Source organism: Schistocerca piceifrons, chromosome 1, assembly GCF_021461385.2.
Source record: "Schistocerca piceifrons isolate TAMUIC-IGC-003096 chromosome 1, iqSchPice1.1, whole genome shotgun sequence".
Lineage (NCBI taxonomy): Eukaryota > Metazoa > Arthropoda > Insecta > Orthoptera > Acrididae > Schistocerca > Schistocerca piceifrons.
Window position 1 is genome coordinate 41285793 of NC_060138.1, and position 22877 is coordinate 41308669.

Below are 22877 nucleotides of genomic sequence, written 5' to 3' on the forward strand. Positions count from 1 at the left end.
GAATTTAGAGAATGATAGTGATGCAAGGTTCAAGGTTAAGAAATTCTGGAATGTTAATGGGGGGTGATTTGGTGGCAGTGGGAGTGAATCACAGTTCGATGAAGGAGTGAACTTAAGTCAGGCAGGGTTTAACGTTGGTCTTGGGTTGAGTGTGATTGGTAAAGTTTGTTGTGTTTCCACTGTAGGGACCAGTAAAATGAGAGAAGGTCTTTAACAAGTCGTGTATGATTGAATTTGGAAAGGGGTCAAAAGATGAAGCCATTGGCAAGGACTAATACTTCAGTTGGGGCTAAGGCTTTTTGGGGAAAGGTTCATCGTTATGTTTTGGGTTTGTTTAGGTTGGGGGAAGTTTTTGAGTTTGGGTAAATGTAGTAGGTCTGCAAGGCAGGGTTTGTCAGCTATGAGGTGATGTGGGGGAGGTTTGGAGGTTGCTTTAGAGGTGGTGGATTGTGGTAGCCCAAGGCAGCAGTAGGAAATGAACAGGGTGGAGAGTGTCTTGAGGTGGCATTCTAGATGATGTTCTAATCCCTCATGGAATTAGTTGTAGTGTGTGACATGAGAGCCAGGAATGTGGGATTGCATAGCAGGAGAATTTTACAGATAGGAGGTATTGGAAGTAAGTTTGGGCCTGATTAACATGGTTTTGCAGTACTATGTTGGTGGTGTTTAAGGATTGGCACAATCTCAACAAATGGAGGTCATTGTGGAAGGAGGAGTTGCAGCTGGAGATGGGTAATTTTATGGTAAGGCTACATGGGGGATTCCATGAGCTAAGCAGTCAGTGCAGGAACATTATGTGGGACTGGGTTCTGGCTAGAGACAAGGAAAATTTTCTGTGTTGAGGCAGTTAAAAGGAGCAAGGATTCATGGTGGAGGATAAAAACAACAACCTCCAAACCTCTCCAACATCCGCTCATAGCTGAAAAACCCTGCCTTGCAGATCTGCTACATTTACCCCACCCTCAAAAACTCTCCCCCAGCACTACACATAATCCTGAACCTAAACAAACCCAAACACAGTCATGAACCTTTCCTCCAAAAGTCTTAGCCCCACTGAAGAACCAGTCCTTCCCAAAGGCTTCACCTTTTACCCCACTTCCAAATTCCATCATGCAGGACTTGTTGAAGACATTTTCTCCTTCTACCAATCCCGACAGTGGGAACACTTATTTGCCACCAACCCTATCAATCACATGCAACCAAAGACCAATGTTGAACCCTGTCCGCCTCAGTTCACTTCTTCAACTATGATCCATTCCCAATGCCCCCAGATTACCCCCTGTTTAATTACCAGAATTTTGTAACCTAAAACCTTGTGTCACCATCATTCCCAGATCCCTCAACATGCAAGCTAACTTTAAACCTACAGGAAGAACCACAATCAACTACCAAAATACTTATCCCAGCCTTATAATCCTACCTGTTGACAATGACTCCACCACTATTGTTTTGAATCACAAGGACTACCTGGCAAAAGGACTCCACCAGCTGTCAGATTCATCCACCTAAGAGCCCTGCCACAGTGATCCCATTCCAGAAACACAGCAGGATCTGCACTCTCTCCCCAGATCCATAGGCCCATCCCAGAGTCCATCTCTCTCCTCACCCTCACCACTCCCCATACTCCTACCTTCTATGTGCTTCCTAGAGTTCATAAACTCAATAACACAGGACACCCCACCGCGGCCAGTTACTGTGCCCCCTTGAGAGTTGGTCTCATAGACCAACATCTACAACCTATTACCTGCAAACTACCCCCCCCCCCCCCCCCTTACATAAAAGATACCAACCATTTCATCCACCGACTCTCCACAGTTCTGCTCCTTTACCACATGGGCCCCACTTGTCACTATAGACAACACCTCCCTTTACACTAATATCCCTAATGCCTATGGCCTTGCTGCTATTCAACACCACATTTCCCAATTCCTGACAGATTCCATACTTACAGCCTTGTTTCCAGTCACCATGACCAACTATATCCTTACCCACAATTACTTTTCCTTTGAATTCTGCAGTATGGCTATGGGCATCCTATGCCAACCTATTCATGGCCCATCTAGAGGAATGTTTTTTAACCACACAGAATCCCAAACCCACCACCTGATTCAGATACATTGATGACTCTGTGTGATCTGGATTGAGGGTGAGAACACCCTATCCACATTTCTTCAGGACCTCAACACCTTCCCTCCCCCATTGCTTCGCCTGGTCCTCCTCAAACCACCAAGCCACCTTCCTCGATGTTGACCCTCACCTCAAAGATGGCTACATCAGTATCTCCATCCATATCAAACATACCAACCACCAGCGATACCTTCACTTTGACAGATGCCACCCATTCCAAACCAAAAAGTTCCTTCCATATAGACTAGCCACCCATGACCATCATATATGTAGTGATGAGTTACCCCTATTGAGATATGCCAAGCATCTCACTGAGGCCTTCACAGACCATAATCACCCTCGCATTCTTGTACAAAAACGAATCTCCCATGTCTTATCTCTCCAGTCACCCACCCCTTCCCAAAGACCCTCCAACTGCTTACAGAGGATCATTCCCCTCATGACTCAGTACCATCCAGGACTCGAGTAACGGAATCACATTCTTTGCCAAGGTCTCGACTACCTCTCATCATATCCTGAAATGAGGGATGTCCTACCCATGTTAACCTGCCCCCCCCCCCTCCCCTCCCCGCCCAGTGGTATTCTGCTGCCCACCAAACCTACAAAATATCCTCGTCCATCCTTACAGAACCACTGTCCCCAACTACTTGTCATCCATCCTTACAGAACACCTGTCCCCAACTACTTGCCTCATGGCTTATATCTTTGTAATAAACCGAGATGCAAGACCTATCCTCCCACCACCACTTACTCCAGTCTAGTTACAACCATCACCTAAACTATTAAAGTCAGGGTTGCCTGTGAAACCAGTTGTGTGATGTACAAGCTAAGCTGCAACCACTGTGCTGCATTCTACATGGGCATGACAACCAACAAGCTCTCTGCCCGCATGAATGTCCACCGACAAACTGTGGCCAAGAAACAGCTTAACCACCCTGTTGCTGCACACATTGTCCAACAATATTTTCTTCATTTCCATGACTGCCTCAGGGCCTGTGCCATCTGGATCCTTCCCTCCCAACAGCAATTTTTCTGAATTGTGCAGTTGGGAACTCTCCCTACAATACATTCTACATTCTTGTAACCCTCCTGGCCTCAATCTTTGCTAGTTGTTGACGTTTCGCCATTTATCCCCTGCCCTGTTCCCACTCCAGCACTACACAGTCATCTATTTCACCAACACACCGACAGTCATTTTACTTCTCTCCTTTTCTGTCCCCTCCGCCGCACTGTCCTGTCCTCTGTCTAGTCTCCTGACTGCGCTTAGCTGCCCTACCCTATCCCATAGTCTAGCCTTGACAGCCAGAGATGCGTACTCCCGTGTGTGTGTGTGTGTGTGTGTGTGTGTGTGTGTGCGCGCGCGCGCGCGTGTGTGCATGCGCGCACGCGCGCAAGTGTTTTGTCTGTTGTGATGAAGACCTGTTTGGCCAAAAGCTTTGTTTGACAGTCTTTTTGCTGTGCCTATATGTGACTCAGCATCTCTGCCATATGGTGAGTAGCAATTACCTTCATAATTTTGACAATATTCTCAAAAATTCTGAGAGTAGAGTACATTCTCTGCTGTATTCATATGACCCAACATGTGGTACAACTCAATAAGTTATGGCATTGCTTCTCCATGAAATTATTTGTGCCATGTCGTATAGAGTTAATAGGGGTTATGGAAAGGAACATTCATCTTGGTATCTCAGTCTAAGGATATGGTATTGGTTACTGGTATTGCTCACATGTTGGCATCCAGTTTTGAAATGAAAGAAATCTGCAGTTATTTTTAGCCCATCCATTTGCTATTGTATTGTATTTTTGTGGGTTGTTTTCTTTACAAAAGAAGCATATGCAGAGGCATTGCAGAAGTCTATTTTGATATGATAATACATTGCAGGATCTAAATTCCTATGCGTACACATTTAAATTAAAGATATTTTCTGTTTATATAATAAATTTCCTTCATTTAAATATTCTTCATTAGAGTACAAACCCTTGTGCTTTAAATATGACTTTTTTAAAACAGTTTCCAAACATATTTAGAGCAGTATTTACTTTTACATTTACGAGAAGTTTGTTAAAAAATTTTAATCATCTTGTGATAAGCACCTTTTTGACATGGGAGTGTTGGTCTGCGTTAAATGTAAGATTTCATGTCTGGTATGATGATATTGAATCTCTCCCCCCCACCCCCACCCCCACCCTGCCCTCCTCCCTCACTCCCTCTCCCTCACCATCCCTTCATTTTGCAGTCCACTATCCTTGCACTAATTTTAAAGAACGTAAGAGGTTCCATAATGTAGATAATATGATAGGGATACGCCAGAGACCTAAAACAGTGGTTTGTATGACCTCCAGGTTCACAAAGATGATTCTGGGAGCACATTTTTTGCAATTTTTGTGTGCTGATAGTTGATTTAGAGTTCTGTCAAAATATGAGTATGACTCTATAGTGAGAATGGAATTAGACTGTTGTCTCACTAAAGCATGATTTTAATTAACAAATAAGATGGCAAATTGTGCTTATTTTATCATTCATATTCGTAGGGTACTTGGAAATTCACATTACAGACTTCTAGGGCATGTAGAGGGTTGAAGAGTGTTCAGAAAAGCACCAGTCATTTGAAAACATGTTTGCTAGGTAGGTAGTGATGGCAGGGGTTGATTACATCAGGTTGGCTGATGTCATTTAACATCTGTCCGACCTCTCTGACCTAGTTCGAGCCACATTCATATGTCTGTGAGAGTTAGGCCAACGTGTTTTTGTACACATTTGCAAAATACAATGTGATCCTTCTGAATGGCAAAGCTCGCAGTAATAGAAGAGCTACTGACTGCCTTTAACTGGATCATTCACCACAATGACCAACTCCATTGCATATCCTTTTCGTCACAGTTAAGCAATGGCTTTGAGAAGGGGTACCGCCATCATCAACAGGTTTTACTGTGGTGTTCCAAGGAGACACCACGTGCCATGCTCGCACTGGAAGAGGCAGTACTGCATCACATTGAAGAGAACAGGTCAATGAGTACACAAGCAATTTCTCTGGCTATTAAGGAACGGAATTGTAAAACAAGTGATGTGCTGTGTTACGCCTAATCAATTACTTGTAAGAGTGGTTGTATTACCAGCATGTTTTCAAATGATTGTAGCATGGAAATGGTATGTTTCTAGACACAGTTTTCATTTCAAATTATTACCTACTCACTCCCCTGTACAAGTCATAGAGGTTTGTAATGGGAGTTTCTGAACACCCTGTATACTGTTATTCTATTTTCAGTCATAATTCTAAGAATTTGATTTCTATCATTTTACCAACTGGTTCACCATTGATAGAAAAAAATGGGCCATGAGTATCATTGTCTAGAGCATTCGGAAATGAAATGTAATTTTACTGTTCATAATAAATTGATAATTTGTTTTCTGATATAGTTTATTGGTTGTTGCAGTTCTCTACTTTACCATTTAAAGAGAAGTATGGTATTGTATACAAATAATATAGTTTCATGAGCATCCTCATTTAAGCTTAAATAATCTGTGTATGAAAGTGGTCCCATTACGAATGTTTGAGGTACACAATAAATGTTCAGAAATATTTATACGTTAGTGTGGCTGCGGCTTCTGTTTGTTTATGATTGCTGAGAAAAGAACAGGACTAGGTGTTGGATAGACTATGAATACCTTATTGTTCAACTTTTAAACAGCGTTTTGTGATCCACCTTGTGAAAAACTTCTGAAAAGTCAGTTAATAGTCCTTCTGATTCCTATTTTGTGTGTGTTGGACATGTGCACATTTATGACACACATAAATAGATATTATCATTGATCTCTTGTTTCCGAATCTGTGTTGTTCATTAGATAATATTTTATGTTTATTTATAAATTTCACTAGTGTATCATACATAATTCTGCCTACAATTTTTGAAATGGTTGTGTAGTTACTTATGTTGTCACTCCCACTATTTAACACATTTTTGTTAGTCACTTTCTTGTCTGTATGTTCAGCACACATTTTACAGTTTAAACTAACTTCCCAATGAGCTAGATATATAAATTTTCTGAACTGTATGACAATGCAATATTAAATAGCTTTTCATGTCTGGTGTGCGATAGAGGATACTTTGTTCACCTGTGTGTTTTTTGTCTGTTCTGTACAAATTTTACAATTGATGTAAACTTAACTTGGAGATGAGGTAAGGACTTGACATTTTCAACATAGCTCAGAGCTGAATGACAATGCAATATTAACTCCCTTTCTTATTTGACATGTGGTGGAGGGTTCTTTTTGGACTACTGCTATTTCTCGCATTTCTTGTTCGTCGCGAATGTTTTGAAGTAACAACAATTGCTGGGAAGCCTCCAATCTCTCAGTTTTTTACCTTCGTTGTCTTTTTGCAAGATGTAAGTAGGAGAAGCAATATGTTGGCTGACCAGATGAAGAGAAACTGAAATAAACCTGGAATTTGCCACATGTTTCTGTTGTAAGCCCATTAAAATGTTTGAAATTGATTGAAAATTTTCATACACCTGAGGCTAAATAGCAGAAAGTAGTTATTTAAATATTTTTTTTAATATATTGCATTTATAAAATGGACCAAAGAGTCTAAAAATTTCTTCTAGCCTAATACAGGTTCCCAGCTCCACACAGATAGTTGTGAAAATTTTTGTTTATGAATTTTTAATAGCTGCGACAATACTCACAAAATTTAAAATAAAAAATGTGGGACATATGCAATAGATAACAATAGGGAGTGTAGAGAGCAACTGTCATTGAGAAAAATCACACAATAGTTTGTAGTGTAATAAAACTGTTAGTGACTGAGGTGAAGTTTTCATGTGTCAATTACCTATTGCATGCAACCCTTATTTTTGATTTAAAATTTTACAAGTATTGTCATAGCTATTAAAAATTTACAAGCACAAATTTTCAGCACTATCTTTGTGGGGTTGACAATCTCTATGGGGCTAGGAGAATTATGCTTTTTAGTCAATTTTAAAAATGTGTTGAGTTATAAGTTTTTTATTTAAATGGTTCTCTATCCACTGGAATTGTACATTTTCAATACACTTACGAAAGTGCTGCATCAAGTGGGGAGTTACATAAATGTATAGCTGACCCACATAAGTTCAGGGCAATCTTTCTTTAAGATTGGTGCAGGGATACCATTAATATCTATAGAATTGGAGTTTTTTTAGTAATTTTATTGCGTTTGCTACCTACTTCATTTTGTGTGACAGTGATGAAGTACAAGAGCCTAATACATATGTTTATTTTTTTCGTATTGGATAGGGTGTTCTTATTTGTGTTTGATTTTATCATTATCTGCAACATGTGTCTTAGTTGTTGTAAGGAATTTGTGAATTGTTTTATTTTATTGTGACTGTATTACATTTTTGCATGATGCCTTCTTGCTACTTTCTTTTGTTATGTGCTCCACTTTGTATTCACTTCATGTGTTGAATAATGCAAGTGAAGCTTTGTGGCAGATTAAAACTGTGCCAATCAAGGACTGGAAGTTGTAGCATTTGACTTTTTTGGACAAATGTTCTACCAAATGAGATATAAAAGGCATGACATAACAGTTGTCCTCACAGCTTCACTTCGGCAGGTACCTCTCTCCTATCTTCGGGAGTTCACAGACATACTCCTGAATAATTTGTAAGATTAACACTCATTTAAGGAAGGATACTGAAATTACATAGTCACAGACAGGGGATTGTTCCTAGAATGAATGTTCTCTCTGCATCTGAGTGTGCACTGATTGAAATCTCCTGGCTGACAAAAACAGTGTGCCTCTGTGCAACTGAAACACTGAACCTTTGTTTTTTGCGAGCAAATGCTCCACTGATTGAGCTGTCCAGACATGATTCACAGTTTTACTTCTGATGATGCACCTCTCCTACCTTCAGACATCACTGACATTTTCCTGCATACCTTGCAGAACTGTCACTCCTGTAAGAAAGGATGCTGCTGTTGTCTTCAATCTGAATACAGGTTTGGTGATCTGTTCTGTGCAAGTCTCTTCACCTCTACATAACTGCTGCAACCTATAGCCATATGAACCTCTACATCTACATCTACACACGTGCTTCACAATCCACCATACGGTGCGTGGCGGAGGGTACCTCGTACCACAACTAGCATCTTCTCTCCCTGTTCCACTCCCACACAGAACGAGGGAAAAATGACTGCCTATATGCCTCTGTACGAGCCCTAATCTCTCTTATCGTATCCTTGTGGTCTTTCCACGAAATGTAAGTTGGCGGCAGTAAAATTTTACTGCAGTCAGCCTCAAATGCTGGTTCTCTAAATTTCCTCAGTAGCGATTCATGAAAAGAATGCCTCCTTTCCTCTAGAGACTCCCACCCGAGTTCCTGAAGCATTTCCGTAACACTCGCATGATGATCAAACCTACCAGTAACAAATCTAGCAGCCCGCCTCTGAATTGCTTCTATTTTCTCCCTCAATCTGACCTGAAAGGGATCCCAAAGACTTGAACAGTACTCAAGAATAGGTCGTATTAGTGTTTTATAAGCAGTCTCCTTTACAGATGAACCACATCTTCCCAAAATTCTACCAATGAACCGAAGACGACTATCCGCCTTCCCCACAACTGCCATTACATGCTTGTCCCACTTCATATCGCTCTGCAATGTTACGCCCAAATATTTAATCGACATGACTGTGTCACTTGGCCTTGGAAGAGCAGTTGAACGGAATGGACAGTGTCTTGAAAGGAGAATATAAGATGAACATCAACAAAAGCAAAACGAGGATAATGGAGTGTGGTCGAATTAAGTCGGGTGATGCTGAAGGAATTAGATTAGGAAATGAGACAGTTAAAGTAGTAAAGGAGTTTTGCTATTTGGGGAGCAAAATAACTGATGATGGTCGAAGTAGAGAGGATATAAAATGTAGTCTGGCAATGGCAAGGAAATCGTTTCTGACGAAGAGAAATTTGTTAACGTCGAGTATAGATTTAAGTGTTACGAAGTCATTTCTGAAAGTATTTGTATGGAGTGTAGCCATGTATGGAAGTGAAACATGGACGATAAATAGTTTGGACAAGAAGAGAATAGAAGCTTTCGAAATGTGGTGCTACAGAAGAATGCTGAAGATAAGGTGGGTAGATCACGTAACTAATGAGGAGGTATTGAATAGAATTGGGGAGAAGAGGAGTATGTGGCACAACTTGACAAAAAGAAGGGACCGGTTAGTAGGACATGTTCTGAGGCATCAAGGGATCACAACTTTAGCATTGGAGGGTAGCGTGGAGGGTAAAAATCGTAGAGGGAGACCAAGAGATGAATACAGTAAGCAGATTCAGAAGGATGTGGGTTACAGTAAGTACTAGGGGGATGAAGAAGCTTGCACAGGATAGGGTAGCATGGAGAGCTGCATCAAACCAGTCTCAGGACTGAAGACCACAACAACAGCAACAGTTTGTGTCAAGCGCTACACTAGTAATGGAGTATTCAAACATTACAGGATTCTTTTTCCTATTCATCTGCATTAATTTACATTTATCTATATTTAGAGTTAGCTGCCATTCTTTACACAATCACAAATCCTGTCCAAGTCATCATGTATCCTCCTACAGTCACTTAACGACACCTTCCCCTACACCACAGCATCATCAGCAAACAGCTGCACATTGCTATCCACCCTATCCAAAAGATCATTTATGTAGATAGAAAACAACAGCGGACCAACCACACTTCCCTGGGGCACTCCAGATGATACCCTCACCTCCGATGAACACTCACCATCGAGGACAACATACTGGGTTCTATTACTTAAGAAGTCTTCAAGCCAATCACATTCTTGGGAACCAATCCCATATGCTTGTACCTTAGTTAGGAGTCTGCAGCTGGGCACCGAGTCAAACGCTTTTTGGAAGTCAAGGAATATGGCATCCGTCTGATACCCTTCATCCATGGTTCGCAAGATATCATGTGAAAAGAGGGCGAGTTGCGTTTCACAGGAGCGATGCTTTCTAAAGCCGTGCTGATGCATGGACAGCAACTTCCTTGTCTCAAGGAAGTTCATTATATTCGAACTGAGAATTTTTTCGAGAATCTTGCAACAAACCGATGTTAAGGATATTGTTGTGTAAGTTTGAGGATCCGTCCTTCTACCCTTCTTATATACAGGTGTCACCTGTGCTTTTTTCCAGTCACTCGGGACTTTATGCTGGGCAAGAGATTCGTGATAAATGCAAGCTATTTAAGGAGCCAATGCAGTAGTGCACTCTCTGTAAAACCAAATTGGAATCCCATCAGGACCTGGCGATTTATTTATTTTCAACCCATTCAGCTGCTTCACAACCCCAGGGATGCCTATCACTATGTCCTCCATATGGGAATCTGTACGAGACTCAAACGGTGGTATGTCTGTACGATTCTCCTGCATGAAAGATTTCTCAAATGCTAAATTAAAAATTTCAGCTTTCATTTTGCTGTCTTCCGTTGCCAGGCCAGACTGATCAGTGAGTGACTGGATGGAAGCCTTCGACCCGCTTACCAATTTTACGTAAGACCAGAATTTCCTTGGGTTTTCAGCAAGATCTTTTGCTAAGGTATGACGGTGGTAGTGGTTGAATGCTTCGCGCATTGCTCTTTTTACAGCAGCACGAATCTCTACTAACTTTTGCCTGTCCTCATTCTCCCAATCTTTCTTGTACCGCAAGTGCAACTGCCTTTGCTTCCTGAGCATTCTCCAAATTGTGCTGTTAAACCAAGGTGGGTGTTTTCTGTCCGTAACCCAGTTTTTTGGTGCATACTTGTCCAATGAGTGACTTACAATGTGTTTAAAATTTGCCCATAATTCTTCCACGTGCATCGTACCAGAAGTAAATGAAGTCGATTCATTTACTAAGTGGGATGCTAACAACTGCTTATCTGCTCTTTCTAGTAAGAATACTCTCCTAGCCTTCTTGACCGACTTTTTAACTTTCGTAACCATAGTCGTAATGACAACATCATGATCACTAATCCCTGTCTCAACAGTGACACAGTCGATGAGGTCTGGTCTGTTCATGGCTGTTGTTGTTGTGGTCTTCAGTCCTGAGACTGGTTTGATGCAGCTCTCCATGCTACTCTATCCTGTGCAAGCTTCTTCATCTCCCAGTACCTACTGCAACCTACATCCTTCTGAATCTGCTTAGTGTATTCATCTCTTGGTCACCATCTACAATTTTTACCCTCCACGCTGCCCTCCAATGCTAAAGTTGTGATCCCTTGATGCCTCAAAACATGTCCTACCAACCGATCCCTTCTTCTAGTCAAGTTGTGCCACAAACTTCTCTTCTCCCCAATCCTATTCAATACCTCCTCATTAGTTACATGATCTACCCACCTTATCTTCAGCATTCTTCTGTAGCACCACATTTCGAAAGCTTCTATTCCCTTCTTGTCCAAACTAGTTATCGTCCATGTTTCACTTCCATACATGGCTACACTCCATACAAATACTTTCAGAAACGACTTCCTGACACTTAAATCTATACTCGATGTTAACAAATTTCTCTTCTTCAGAAACGATTTCCTTGCCATTGCCAGTCTACATTTTATATCCTCTCTACTTCGACCATCATCAGTTATTTTGCTCCCCAGATAGCAAAACTCCTTTACTACTTTAAGTGTCTCATTTCCTAATCTAATTCCCTCAGCATTATCTGATTTAATTTGACTACATTCCATTATCCTCGTATTGCTTTTGTTGATGTTCATCTTATATCCTCCTTTCAAGACACTGTCCGTTCCGTTCAACTGCTCTTGCAAGTCCTTTGCTGTCTCTGACAGAATTACAATGTCATCGGCGAACCTCAAAGTTTTTACTTCTTCTCCATGAATTTTAATACCTATTCCGAATTTTTCTTTTGTTTCCTTTACTGCTTGCTCAATATACAGATTGAATAACATCGAGGAGAGGCTACAACCCTGTCTCACTCCTTTCCCAACCAGTGCTTCCCTTTCATGCCCCTCGACTCTTATAACTGCCATCAGGTTTCTGTACAAATTGTAAATAGCCTTTCGCTCCCTGTATTTTACCCCTGCCACCTTCAGAATTTGAAAGAGTGTGTTTCTCTAAGTCTACAAATGCTAGAAACGTAGGTTTGCTTTTTCTTAATCTTTCTTCTAAGATAAGTCGTAAGGTTAGTATTGCCTCACGTGTTCAAACATTTCTGCGGAATCCAAACTGATCTTCCCCAAGGTCCGCTTCTACCAGTTTTTCCATTCGTCTGTAAAGAATTCGCGTTAGTATTTTGCAGCTGTGACTTATTAAACTGATAGTTCTGTAATTTTCACATCTGTCAACACCTGCTTTCTTTGGGATTGGAATGATTATATTCTTCTTGAAGTCTGAGGGTATTTCGCCTGTCTAATACATCTTGCTCACCAGATGGTAGAGTTTAGTCAGGACTTGCTCTCCCAAGGCCGTCAGTAGGTCTAATGGAATGTTGTCTACTCCCGGGACCTTGTTTCGACTCAGGCATTTCAGTGCTCTGTCAAACTCTTCACGCAGTATCGTATCATCTTCATCTACATCCTCTTCCATTTCCATAATATTGTCCTCAAGTACATCACCCTTGTATAGATCCTCTATATACTCCTTCCACCTTTCTGCTTTCCCTTCTTTGCTTAGAACTGGGTTTCCATCTGAGCTCTTGATATTTATACAAGTGACTCTTGTTTCTCCAAAGGTCTCTTTAATTTTCCTGTAGGCAGTATCTATCTTACCCCTCGTGAGATAAGCCTCTACATCCTTACATTTGTCCTCTAGCCATCCCTGCTTAGCCATTTTGCACTTCCTGTCGATCTCATATTTGAGACGTTTGTATTCCTTTTTGCCTGCTTCATTCACTGCATTTTTATATTTTCTCCTTTCATCAATTAAATTCAATATTTCTTCTGTTACCCAAGGATTTCTATTAGCCCTCATCTTTTTACCTACTGTTCATAGCTACCAGATGTAAAATATTTCCATTACACGTTTGCTGTCGATTTAGCTGCTCAAGACAGTTTTCGGATAATTTGTTCAAAAGTTCTGTGATGCAGAATGTAGACTCCCTTTGAATGATCCTAGAACTGTCATGGTGGAACCTGGTGGCCGGTAATAACACCCCACAATTAACTTTATTTCCCCTAGCCCTGTTAAACGTGTCCAGATAACTTCACAATCACACTCTACTTCGACCTCAGTAGACACAATATTTTTGTCAACTGCAATGAAGACACCACCTCCTGCGGTGTCTAATCAGTCTTTCCGATACACGTTCCAACCCTCACTAAATATTTCAGAACTTCGTATCTCAGGGTTCATCCAGGTCTCAGTCCCGAGAATAATTTGCACGCCACACGCTTCCTGGAGGGCAGTAAATTCAGGAACTTTATTCCGAACACTCTGAAAATTTACAGCTAGTATCTTGATAGCTGAAGTGTCTTTACACTGAGCATGTTCTGATTTCCCTGCCTGTACGTTGACTGGTGAGTGTTCATCAGGACACCTCGCACTACTACCTAAGTATCTCCTTTTCAGTTATTCATTCTACCCATATAATCTACAGAATTATTGGATGGCGCACTGTTTCAAATGCTATTCTCTTCTTGTGTGCACTATTTATCATCCACAGTTCACTTCCATACAAGACAACACTCCACACAAATACCTTTAGGAAAGACTATCGAAAATTGAAATTTATATTCAATGTTAAAAAATCTCTCTTTTTCAGAAAGGCTTTTCTTGCAGTACCAGTCTGCATATTGTACTGACCAATGAACATAAATAGCTCAAAAATAAACGTACACACAAAATACATAAGTATACTTTATGAAGATATGATAGGTGGTCACCTGCAGTCTTGATGAAGAAACTATCCTGGCATTTGCCTAGAAAAACCACAGGAAACCTAAATCAGGACGGCTAGACAGAGTAAACTTCTGAATATTAGATCAGTGTCTTAACAACTGCACTGCCTTGTTCAAATGGCCCTTATTGTACAAACACAGATTTTCTCTTCATCACTGCACACATCAAGGACACCTGCTTATGACTTGAAACCATGAGTTTACTGTTATGTATGCCACTTGCTCTAACTCTAGTCAATAAAGAAAGCTGACTCCATGCCCATAAACATGTCACTATTTCTCGTGCATGTCTTCATGTCTTTCCCTCAGTCCACCTGAGAAATTGAGTCAGCATCCCCTCAGGTTGAGCAAGATGTTTTACGTTGGAGAATGACAAGACATTATCGTCTTCTTCGCATGATTTTATTGTAAAAGTATTACAACACTGTAATGTGATAAGGTGTTGTAGCTGTCCCCTTTCGTTATTAACCACTACTCTGAATCTTGGATGTTGGCCTACTGCAGGGATATGATCACTGTGGCAAGGAGTTGGAGGGCACAGGGATGGCTAGGATGTTGTGTAGGTTATGTGGGTGACAGAACAACATTTTAGGAGGGGTGGGAAGGATCTTGAGTAGGATGTGCCTCATTTCAGGGCATGATGAGATATAATCAGAGCCCTAGTGAAGGATTTACTTGTATACCTTCCCTTTAAAGGAAATGTAATGGAGAGTCAGGATAAATTTGGTAAGGTGTATAAGGAATGAGTTAGTGGGATTGGAACGTGAAGAACCTGGAGAGATGTGGTGTTGGATTGTGGCAAGGCTGACAACATTAAGGATGTTGGAGCAAAGAGACATAGCATCAACAGTGACGAGTACGGATAAACAAGGTAAAGTGTTGGGGATGATGGATATTCAGTGGAGAAAGTGGTTAGTATCTTCAATGTTGTAAGCTAGGTTTTGGCCAGTTGGTTGGAGCTATTGGTCAGTAAGAGCGGAAATAGAGACTCGGGGGAGAGGTTCAGAGAAGGGCCTGTTGATTTCAGTAGGGATTGGAGGCTATGTTAGGACTTCTGGGGGGATCACTATGGCAGAACGTGATGGTGGAGGAATCAGACATTTGGTGGAGGTCTTCTGTCAGATAGTCACTGTGACTGAGTCGCATCAGTGGTGGAGCCTTTGTTTGCAGGAATGATGATTAGGTCAGGATCTGTTCTTTTTTCTGCTGAAAGGTTAGTGTTATTAGGAAAGGACCCTGTTATGGATGCTGAGGCCAAGTTGGAGGTAATGAATTTCTTGAAAGTGCCCAACAGGTATTTAGATGGGAGGTGAAGAGGATGACTGTTGGCTGGTGGTACGAACTGGGGAGGCAGGATTCAGTGTTGGGTTTAGGTTGACTTTGGTTGGAGGGATTCATGATAAAGAAGTGTTTCCACTGTAGGGATTAGGAGAAGGAGAGTGAGACTTGGACAATTCCAACATGGTTAAACTTGGATGTGGGGCTGAAGGTGAGGCCTTCGAATAGGTTTAAAACTTCTGTGGGGCTGATGGTTTTGGTGCAAAGGTTAACAGCAGTGTTTTGGGTTTTGTGGAGTGTTAGGAGAGAGTTTTGGAGGAGGTGGTAAATTGAAAAGATCAGCTAGGCACAGTACTTTGAGGGGGTGAGGAGGGGGATGGGTATTGGTGAGTAGTGTTGCCCCCAAGGAATGCTACTCAAGGCTCCAGTTGTTCTGGGATGCCTATGTCATGGAGAGGTGTATCTGGAGCATCAGATTTGTAAGGGATAGCGACTGGTGGAATTTGAAAAGGTGAAGGTTGTTGTGAAAAGAAATGTGGGATCCAGATAGGAGGATTTTTATGGTTAGATCATTTGGGGGAAGAGGGAGAGGAGGTGATTGTGAGGCTAAGATAGCATTTAAGGAACAGGCTGTGCATTAGGGTTTTATAGTCAAGATGGAGTAAGAAGATCCCTGACAGTTCAGCTCAGAAGCACAAACTGCTGCAGGCAAAAACAATAGTCGCCCATAGAGCTGTGACAACATGGAGGCATTGCAATAGACACTTTTACAAAATCACATCATGCTCATGATTTGGATAGGTGTGTAAAGCTGCCCCGATCAGCCCACTCCAACTCTTAGGGATCAACTTATGCCATCTCAGTTACAGCCAGGTAAAGGGGTACTTTGTCTGAATTGGTGAAGATAGATGGAGAAGGAGTCCGTTGAGATAGGAATGGTGTTCATTAATGGGAAATGGTGTGGGAAATGGACAAGTGAAAGTGCTAGGTGTTTATAAGTGGAACTGGATAACAGAGTATGAGTGTGGGGAGTAAAAGGACAGAAGAAATTGTGTTGGGAGCAATAGGATAGTGTTTGAACATGATGGTGAGGATCAGATACAAAGAAGTGCCCTCCTCAACACCCAATATCACCCTGGACTCGAACAGCTAAACCATATCTGTTATTAGGGCTTTGATTATCTCTCAACAAGCCCTTCAATGAGGCACGCTCTACCCAGGATCCTTCCCACCCATACAAAGTGGTGTCCCATCAGCAACCCAACCCACACAACATCCTTATGCTACTCATACTCCCAACCCCTTGCCACAGGGATCATATACCTGTGATAGACCAATATACAAGACCTGCCCATTCCAGCCACTCCACACTTCCTGCTCCAGTCCTGCCACATACTCATCCCTCCCCCTTCAGAGGCCATGCCACCTGTGAAAGCTGCCATATCATAGACCAGTGCCTCTGTAAACACTGCACAGATCTTCAGTATCACTACCAACCAGCTGTCCACCAGGATGAACACCCACCACCAAACTATTGTCAAAAACAAAGTTGACCACCTGGTAGTACACCACATGTCTATCCCATGTACCTGCCACCCCTTCTTCCCTATATTCTAAGCCAGCTGCCTCCCACTGAGCTGCTACCCAGCCACCCCCAGTTTCTCTCCCCACCTCCCACCTCTCTTCCCATCCTCCCACCCCACCTGACACAAGACCCACCACAAATTAGCCCACCTGCTGAAATGGAGCAGTGGCAGTATTCGCCCAGCCAGCTTCGTGCAAGGCCACAATTGCATGCGTGTTTTTTGTGTGCCCATAGATAAGTCGATGCTTCCGCTTTTCAGTGAGTGGTCTCCTTTAATCCAAAAGTATTTGTAGATATAATCATTGACACACAAAAAATAAGGAAAAAATCATAAGTATTGTATGATGGTTTATTTAATGAAATATGTTTAATTTTGTTAGTTGCAGTCCATGGTACAAATACCTGAATTTTTTATTGTGATTGAGGTTTTCAAACAAATGACTTCTTTTGAACAGGTACAGAAAGATTTGAAGCAGTGGAACATGTCGCTTAGTGATGAGCTGGTGACAGTACCAGCAAGGGTTTTGGATCCTGAAAAAATATTTTTGCAGAAGGCACAATGCACTGTTGGACAAAAAAATGATTGGACTCAGGAAGTAAAATGTAAGTAAACGTCTCCATTATATACAGATCATTGTGGTGATTTCCATATGAGGATTAACTATTTATGGTTTAACTAAATGATGCTAGTCGCTTTTTGCTAAAAATCTGTTTGTAAAATTAAGCAATGGAAAATCTGTGATGGAGTAACAAGGGAGGCCATAGGAATTAAAGTGGTTTTGTGTTGTGTGTGTGTGTGTGTGTGTGTGTGTGTGTGTGTGTGTGTGTGTGTGTGTGTGTTCTCAGTCTGATGGAGGACTTTGTCTGATAGCTCAAAAATGTGACAAACAGTCTATTTTATATGTTCCTGTCTGTTGTTAAACACTTCCTTTTTGTGGCCCTTATACTGAAGGATGGTTTTCTTTTTTTTATTATGATATTTTCTGTGATATCAGTGACATGTGGAATTCTGATCACTTGTACCAAAAGATTTGTGGATCAGTGAGTAATCAGGAACGTGTTCTGCTTTTGCGTATTGGGTGTAGTATCTAAAGCGTTCTCTGATTTTTGGCTCATGTGTCAATGCTTCTATCCTCTTAAAGTTGACAAACTGGAATTTGTGACGTCTATTATGGCAAGACAACCACATTTTGTTAAACATATATACATATTTCATAGCATTTGACAGATGATGAATAAAAACCTAAGAATTTTAGTGTGAATTACGTAATTATGCTACAAGAGAATAACAAATGAAAACCTCTGAAAACATGACGAGTCCATACCAATTATATATGGATTGCCCCTATAGTGATTTACTGTTTTGACCATTGTAGTTTATTAATAAACATTATAAATTTTTGAGGACAAAATGTAGTGAACAATTTGGATGAGTTCTATAAAATCGTGTATTTGGTCTGCAGATGGCTGGAAGATTTTTGAATAATTGCCTCACATGTTGGATATATGACTTCTATCAGGCGATTAGCTTGGGTGCTAATTACTGTTACATGTGCTCTTAATCAAAAACAACAACCAAAGGAGTGCTTCCTCTTACTCATCATTGTAGTGGAACTCACCTGTCATGATGTAATAAAAATTAATTTGGAGCAATGACTGATTCAAAGATATGTTGGGTGATGAGTGTAGATTCTGCATATAATGGGCATCTGTGAATGCAGCATCCACCATGGGAGGTATATTGTATGATAAATGCACAGTATTGACATTTATCGAGAGAACACTGAACAGTGTAGGAGAAGGCTATACAAAAGACAGAAATCATTGTCCAAGACAGTCTTTCCGTACATGTTCCATGTAGTGGTTATGCTTGTACAAGGGTGGTTTGATAAGTCTGGTGAAACAGGAAGAAAAAATGTTTGTTTCATGGACAATTCACCTTACTTCTCGATATAGCCTCCTTTGGGGGATATACACTTGGTCCACAAATCCTCCATATTTTTCATCCTTTCAGAAAAATAGATTCTGTCAAACTCTGCAAAATGCTCGTAGACTGCAACTATCACTTCATCATTTCTTCCCAGAAAGACAAAGTTTCACATTGGGGAACAGAACAACTCACTTGGACCTATGTATGGTGAATAGGGTGGACAAGGCAGCAAGTCAAAGTGTAATTCATGCACTTTTGCCATTGTATCACCAATGTGTGGGATGATGTGTTCTCCTAGTTAAAGAGCTCTTTTTTGCAAACCAACCTTGGTCATTTTCAGCCAAGACAAGTTTCACATGATCCAACAATGAAGCATAATAGGTTCCAATTATGGTTCTGCAGTTTTCCAAGTAATCTATGAGGATTATTCCTTAGGATTCCCAAAAAACAGTGGCCATCACCTTTCCAGGTGACAAAATGGCCTTTGTCTTCTTCGCGGCAGTTTCACCAGCCTTTGTCCATTGTATTGACTGCCTTTTTGACTCTGGCATGTAGTATTGTATTCAGGTTTCATGAACAGTCTCAAATGGGCACAAAAAATCATTTCAGATTGCAATGGAACATCACCAGACTGTGTGTTGAAATGTTGTGCTGGATGCTTGTTTGGTCAACTGTGAGCATTTCCACCACCGATCATGCACACAGCTTCTTCATAGCCAATTCTTTGTGCAGAATATTATGCACTCACTCAGTTGAGGTGCCTACAGTCTCAGGAATTTAATGAATTTTTATTTGGTGGCCTTGCATTACCATATCATGGATTTTGTCAATGGGCTCTTTTGTAGTGACCTCAATTGGATGGCAGAAGTGCACTTCGGTGCTCGTCTGACCACATTTAAATTTGTTAATCCAATAGTAATGTATATATCACATGTGTATATCATACAGGTCCACTGCTTCCAATTCAACAATTTGGAAACAATTCGTGAAGACATGCTGTAGTACTCCATGCACAATGGACTGGACAGCCATCATGTTGCTACCACAGGTTCCTCCTAGTCTGTAGAGAAGTGTCTTATAGTATCTGTGGAAGATGGACTGTTACAAAGCTGTGATATTTGTGCATGTTCAGTTGTTCCGTCTTTGAAAAACAGACGTAAGATCTGATGCTTCACTGTCCTGCACAACACATTTACACTCCATAAATGCTGATGTTTTACCTGGCTGTGATTGATAAATGTAGCTTCATCACTAAACAAGATACATGATACATCTGGAGTATCCTGTCTTCAGTGATGGTGCAGTGTCTGCGTGAACTTCATTCAGTTCTGCTTCGATCTGTGCAGCTGTTCAACCCTTCAAATGAAAATGTTTAGTGACAATAAAAAACTTAGTTTTCTCCATTTTCAATTGGAGTTGACACACTGAACAATTCAGATGGATGTCAGCAATGAAGTGTATGCTGTAAGTTGTTGAAATTCTTTATTGGACTAATCAGGCTTACCAATTACAAAGGCAAAACGAAAATGTTCCATTGTTTCATGGACCATTACCATACTTGTCAAATCACCCTCATATATACAGGGTGAACGAGCTAAAACTTACACTGCAAATCCTGCAGAAATGGAAAGTGCTATTGATCTGCTGTTCTCACAGAATGGATTGATAGGCAGGAGCTCATATCATTAGCCAATCAGCAGATTGTAATGATACTTAAAAAGTGTACTTTTTGTGCAAACATACACTTTTTTTAAAATGGAACAATGTCTGTTGACATTAACCAACTAAAAGTAAGGTTAACTAGAATGTCAGTGGTGTTTGCTGCAGAGTTCTAGTGTGAGTCATTTACAAGATATTGTATTTTGAAAAGTACCCTCACTGACACTAGGGCAATACCTGTGGTAACACACACTGGATCCTTACCAGCAACAAGACAAATGACCACTGCAGGTTATGTTCAAAATGACCACTGGTAGCAGCAATACATGCTTCCAGTCTGGTACTGAATGACTACTGCACACAGGCTAGCATTTCATCAGAGACGTCCGAGCAGTCTACAGTAGTAAGTTCTGTATCATCAGGTGTAGTTATGTCCTTGTAGACAGTGTCATTCAGCTTTCCCCACAGAATAAAGTCTACAGGCATCAAATCTGGGGAACAGCCCAGCCATGATAGGGGTCCACTGCATCCAACCCAACGAGTTGGAAACAATTCATGAAGACATGCTGTGGTACTTCATGAACTATGGACTGGACAGCCATCATGTTGCTACCACAGGTTCCTCCTAGTCTGTAGAGAAATGTCTTATAGCATCTGTGGAAGATGGTCTGTTATGAAGCTGTGATATTTGTGCATGTTCAGTTGTTCCATCTATCGAAAATGGACGTAAGAGCTGATGCTTCACTGTCCTGCACAAAACATTTATACTCCATAAGTGCTGATGGTTTACCTGGCGTGATTGGTAAATGTAGCTTCTTCACTAAACAAGATACATGATACTGGAGTATCCTGCCTTAATGGTCATGTACATAAGCTAACATGGTTCTCATAATTGTTTCCATGCAGCTCTTGATGGTGAGAGATGTGGTGAGATGGAACCTATGTCAGTCGAGGACTCTTGCCTGACTCATTCCATTTGGTCATACAGTTTCACACAAGACAGTGTGCAAATCAAGTGCAACAGCAGCAAGAACATTAACTCCCCCCTCCTCTGTTGTCACTTTTTTCCTTCTGTTAGGTTGTCTAGGTGTAACACTACGGCTTTCACATAACTGGTTGAAGAAGTTGATAAATATTTGCCAAGATGGTTGACAGATGTTGGGATATCTTGCTGCATACACTGTACCAACACGAACTGCATTCTCCCTACACTCTCCATATATCATGAGCATGTTGGATTTTTCTGCATTGGTAGATTCCATTTTTCCCATTTGACCTACTGCTTGGACTATCACACAATTGCAGATCAGCAAGTCGCAGTACACTCAAGGAACACACAAGCACACTGTAAGCAAATATAACATCATCATACCTAGAAACTACTCAGGTTGACTGGCTAGCAAGTGTCATTGTGGAAACTTGTCAGAGTACGATACCTCATAAACAACTCGCGCTAGAATCCTTTGACAAACACCTCCGACTTTCTAATTTATTCTACTTTTAGTTTGTTAATGTCAGTAGGCATTTTACCACTTGAAGAAGTGTATCTTTGCACAAAAAATACTTTTTCTAAGTATTATTACATTCTGTTGATTGGCTAACACTACAAGCCCCTGACTACCAATCCATATGTGAAAACTGCACGTGAGTAGCACTTTCCATTTCCACAATATTTGTGATACAAGGTTTAGGTGATTAATCCTGTGTAGTATATAACTCGCTCAATATAGTAATAAAATTTTGTTCAAATGGAACCATTGCTTCAGGCTGTGCATATCCTATCAATACATTTTATGCATATTTGATGATAGATTGAGTTGCATAATGTATTTTTGAATCTATAACATATTAGGCATATAGACTGAGTTTGTAACTTGACAGTTGCATAATATATTTTTGAATCTATAAAATTTTAGGCATATCAGATTTACATGCTTTGTACACAATATCAATCATGTTGTTGTTGTTGTTGTGGTCTTCAGTCCTGAGACTGGTTTGATGCAGCTCTCCATGCTACTCTATCCTGTGCAAGCTTTTTCATCTCCCAGTACCTACTGCAACCAACATCCTTCTGAATCTGCTTAGTGTATTCATCTCTTGGTCTCCCTCTACGATTTTTACCCTCCACGCTGCCCTCCAATACTAAATTGGTGATCCCTTGATGCCTCAGAACATGTCCTACCAACCGATCCCTTCTTCTGGTCAAGTTGTGCCACAAACTTCTCTTCTCCCCAATCCAATTCAATACTTCCTCATTAGTTATGTGATCTACCCATCTAATCTTCAGCATTCTTCTGTAGCACCACATTTCGAAAGCTTCTATTCTCTTCTTGTCCAAACTATTTATCGTCCATGTTTCACTTCCATACATGGCTACACTCCATACGAATACTTTCAGAAATGACTTCCTGACACTTAAATCAATACTGGATGTTAACAAA

The 22877-nt window shown here is 40.9% G+C and overlaps 1 protein-coding gene across 1 annotated transcript in view; it reads left to right on the forward strand.

Annotated features, from left to right (window-relative positions):
* LOC124775645 (piwi-like protein Siwi) overlaps window positions 1–22877 on the forward strand; it is a 299921-nt gene that overhangs the window by 148800 nt on the left and 128244 nt on the right. Inside the window, exon 8 of the mRNA XM_047250510.1 lies at window positions 17303–17450. Coding sequence (XP_047106466.1) covers window positions 17303–17450 — 148 coding nt within the window. The remainder of the gene's footprint in view (window positions 1–17302; window positions 17451–22877) is intronic.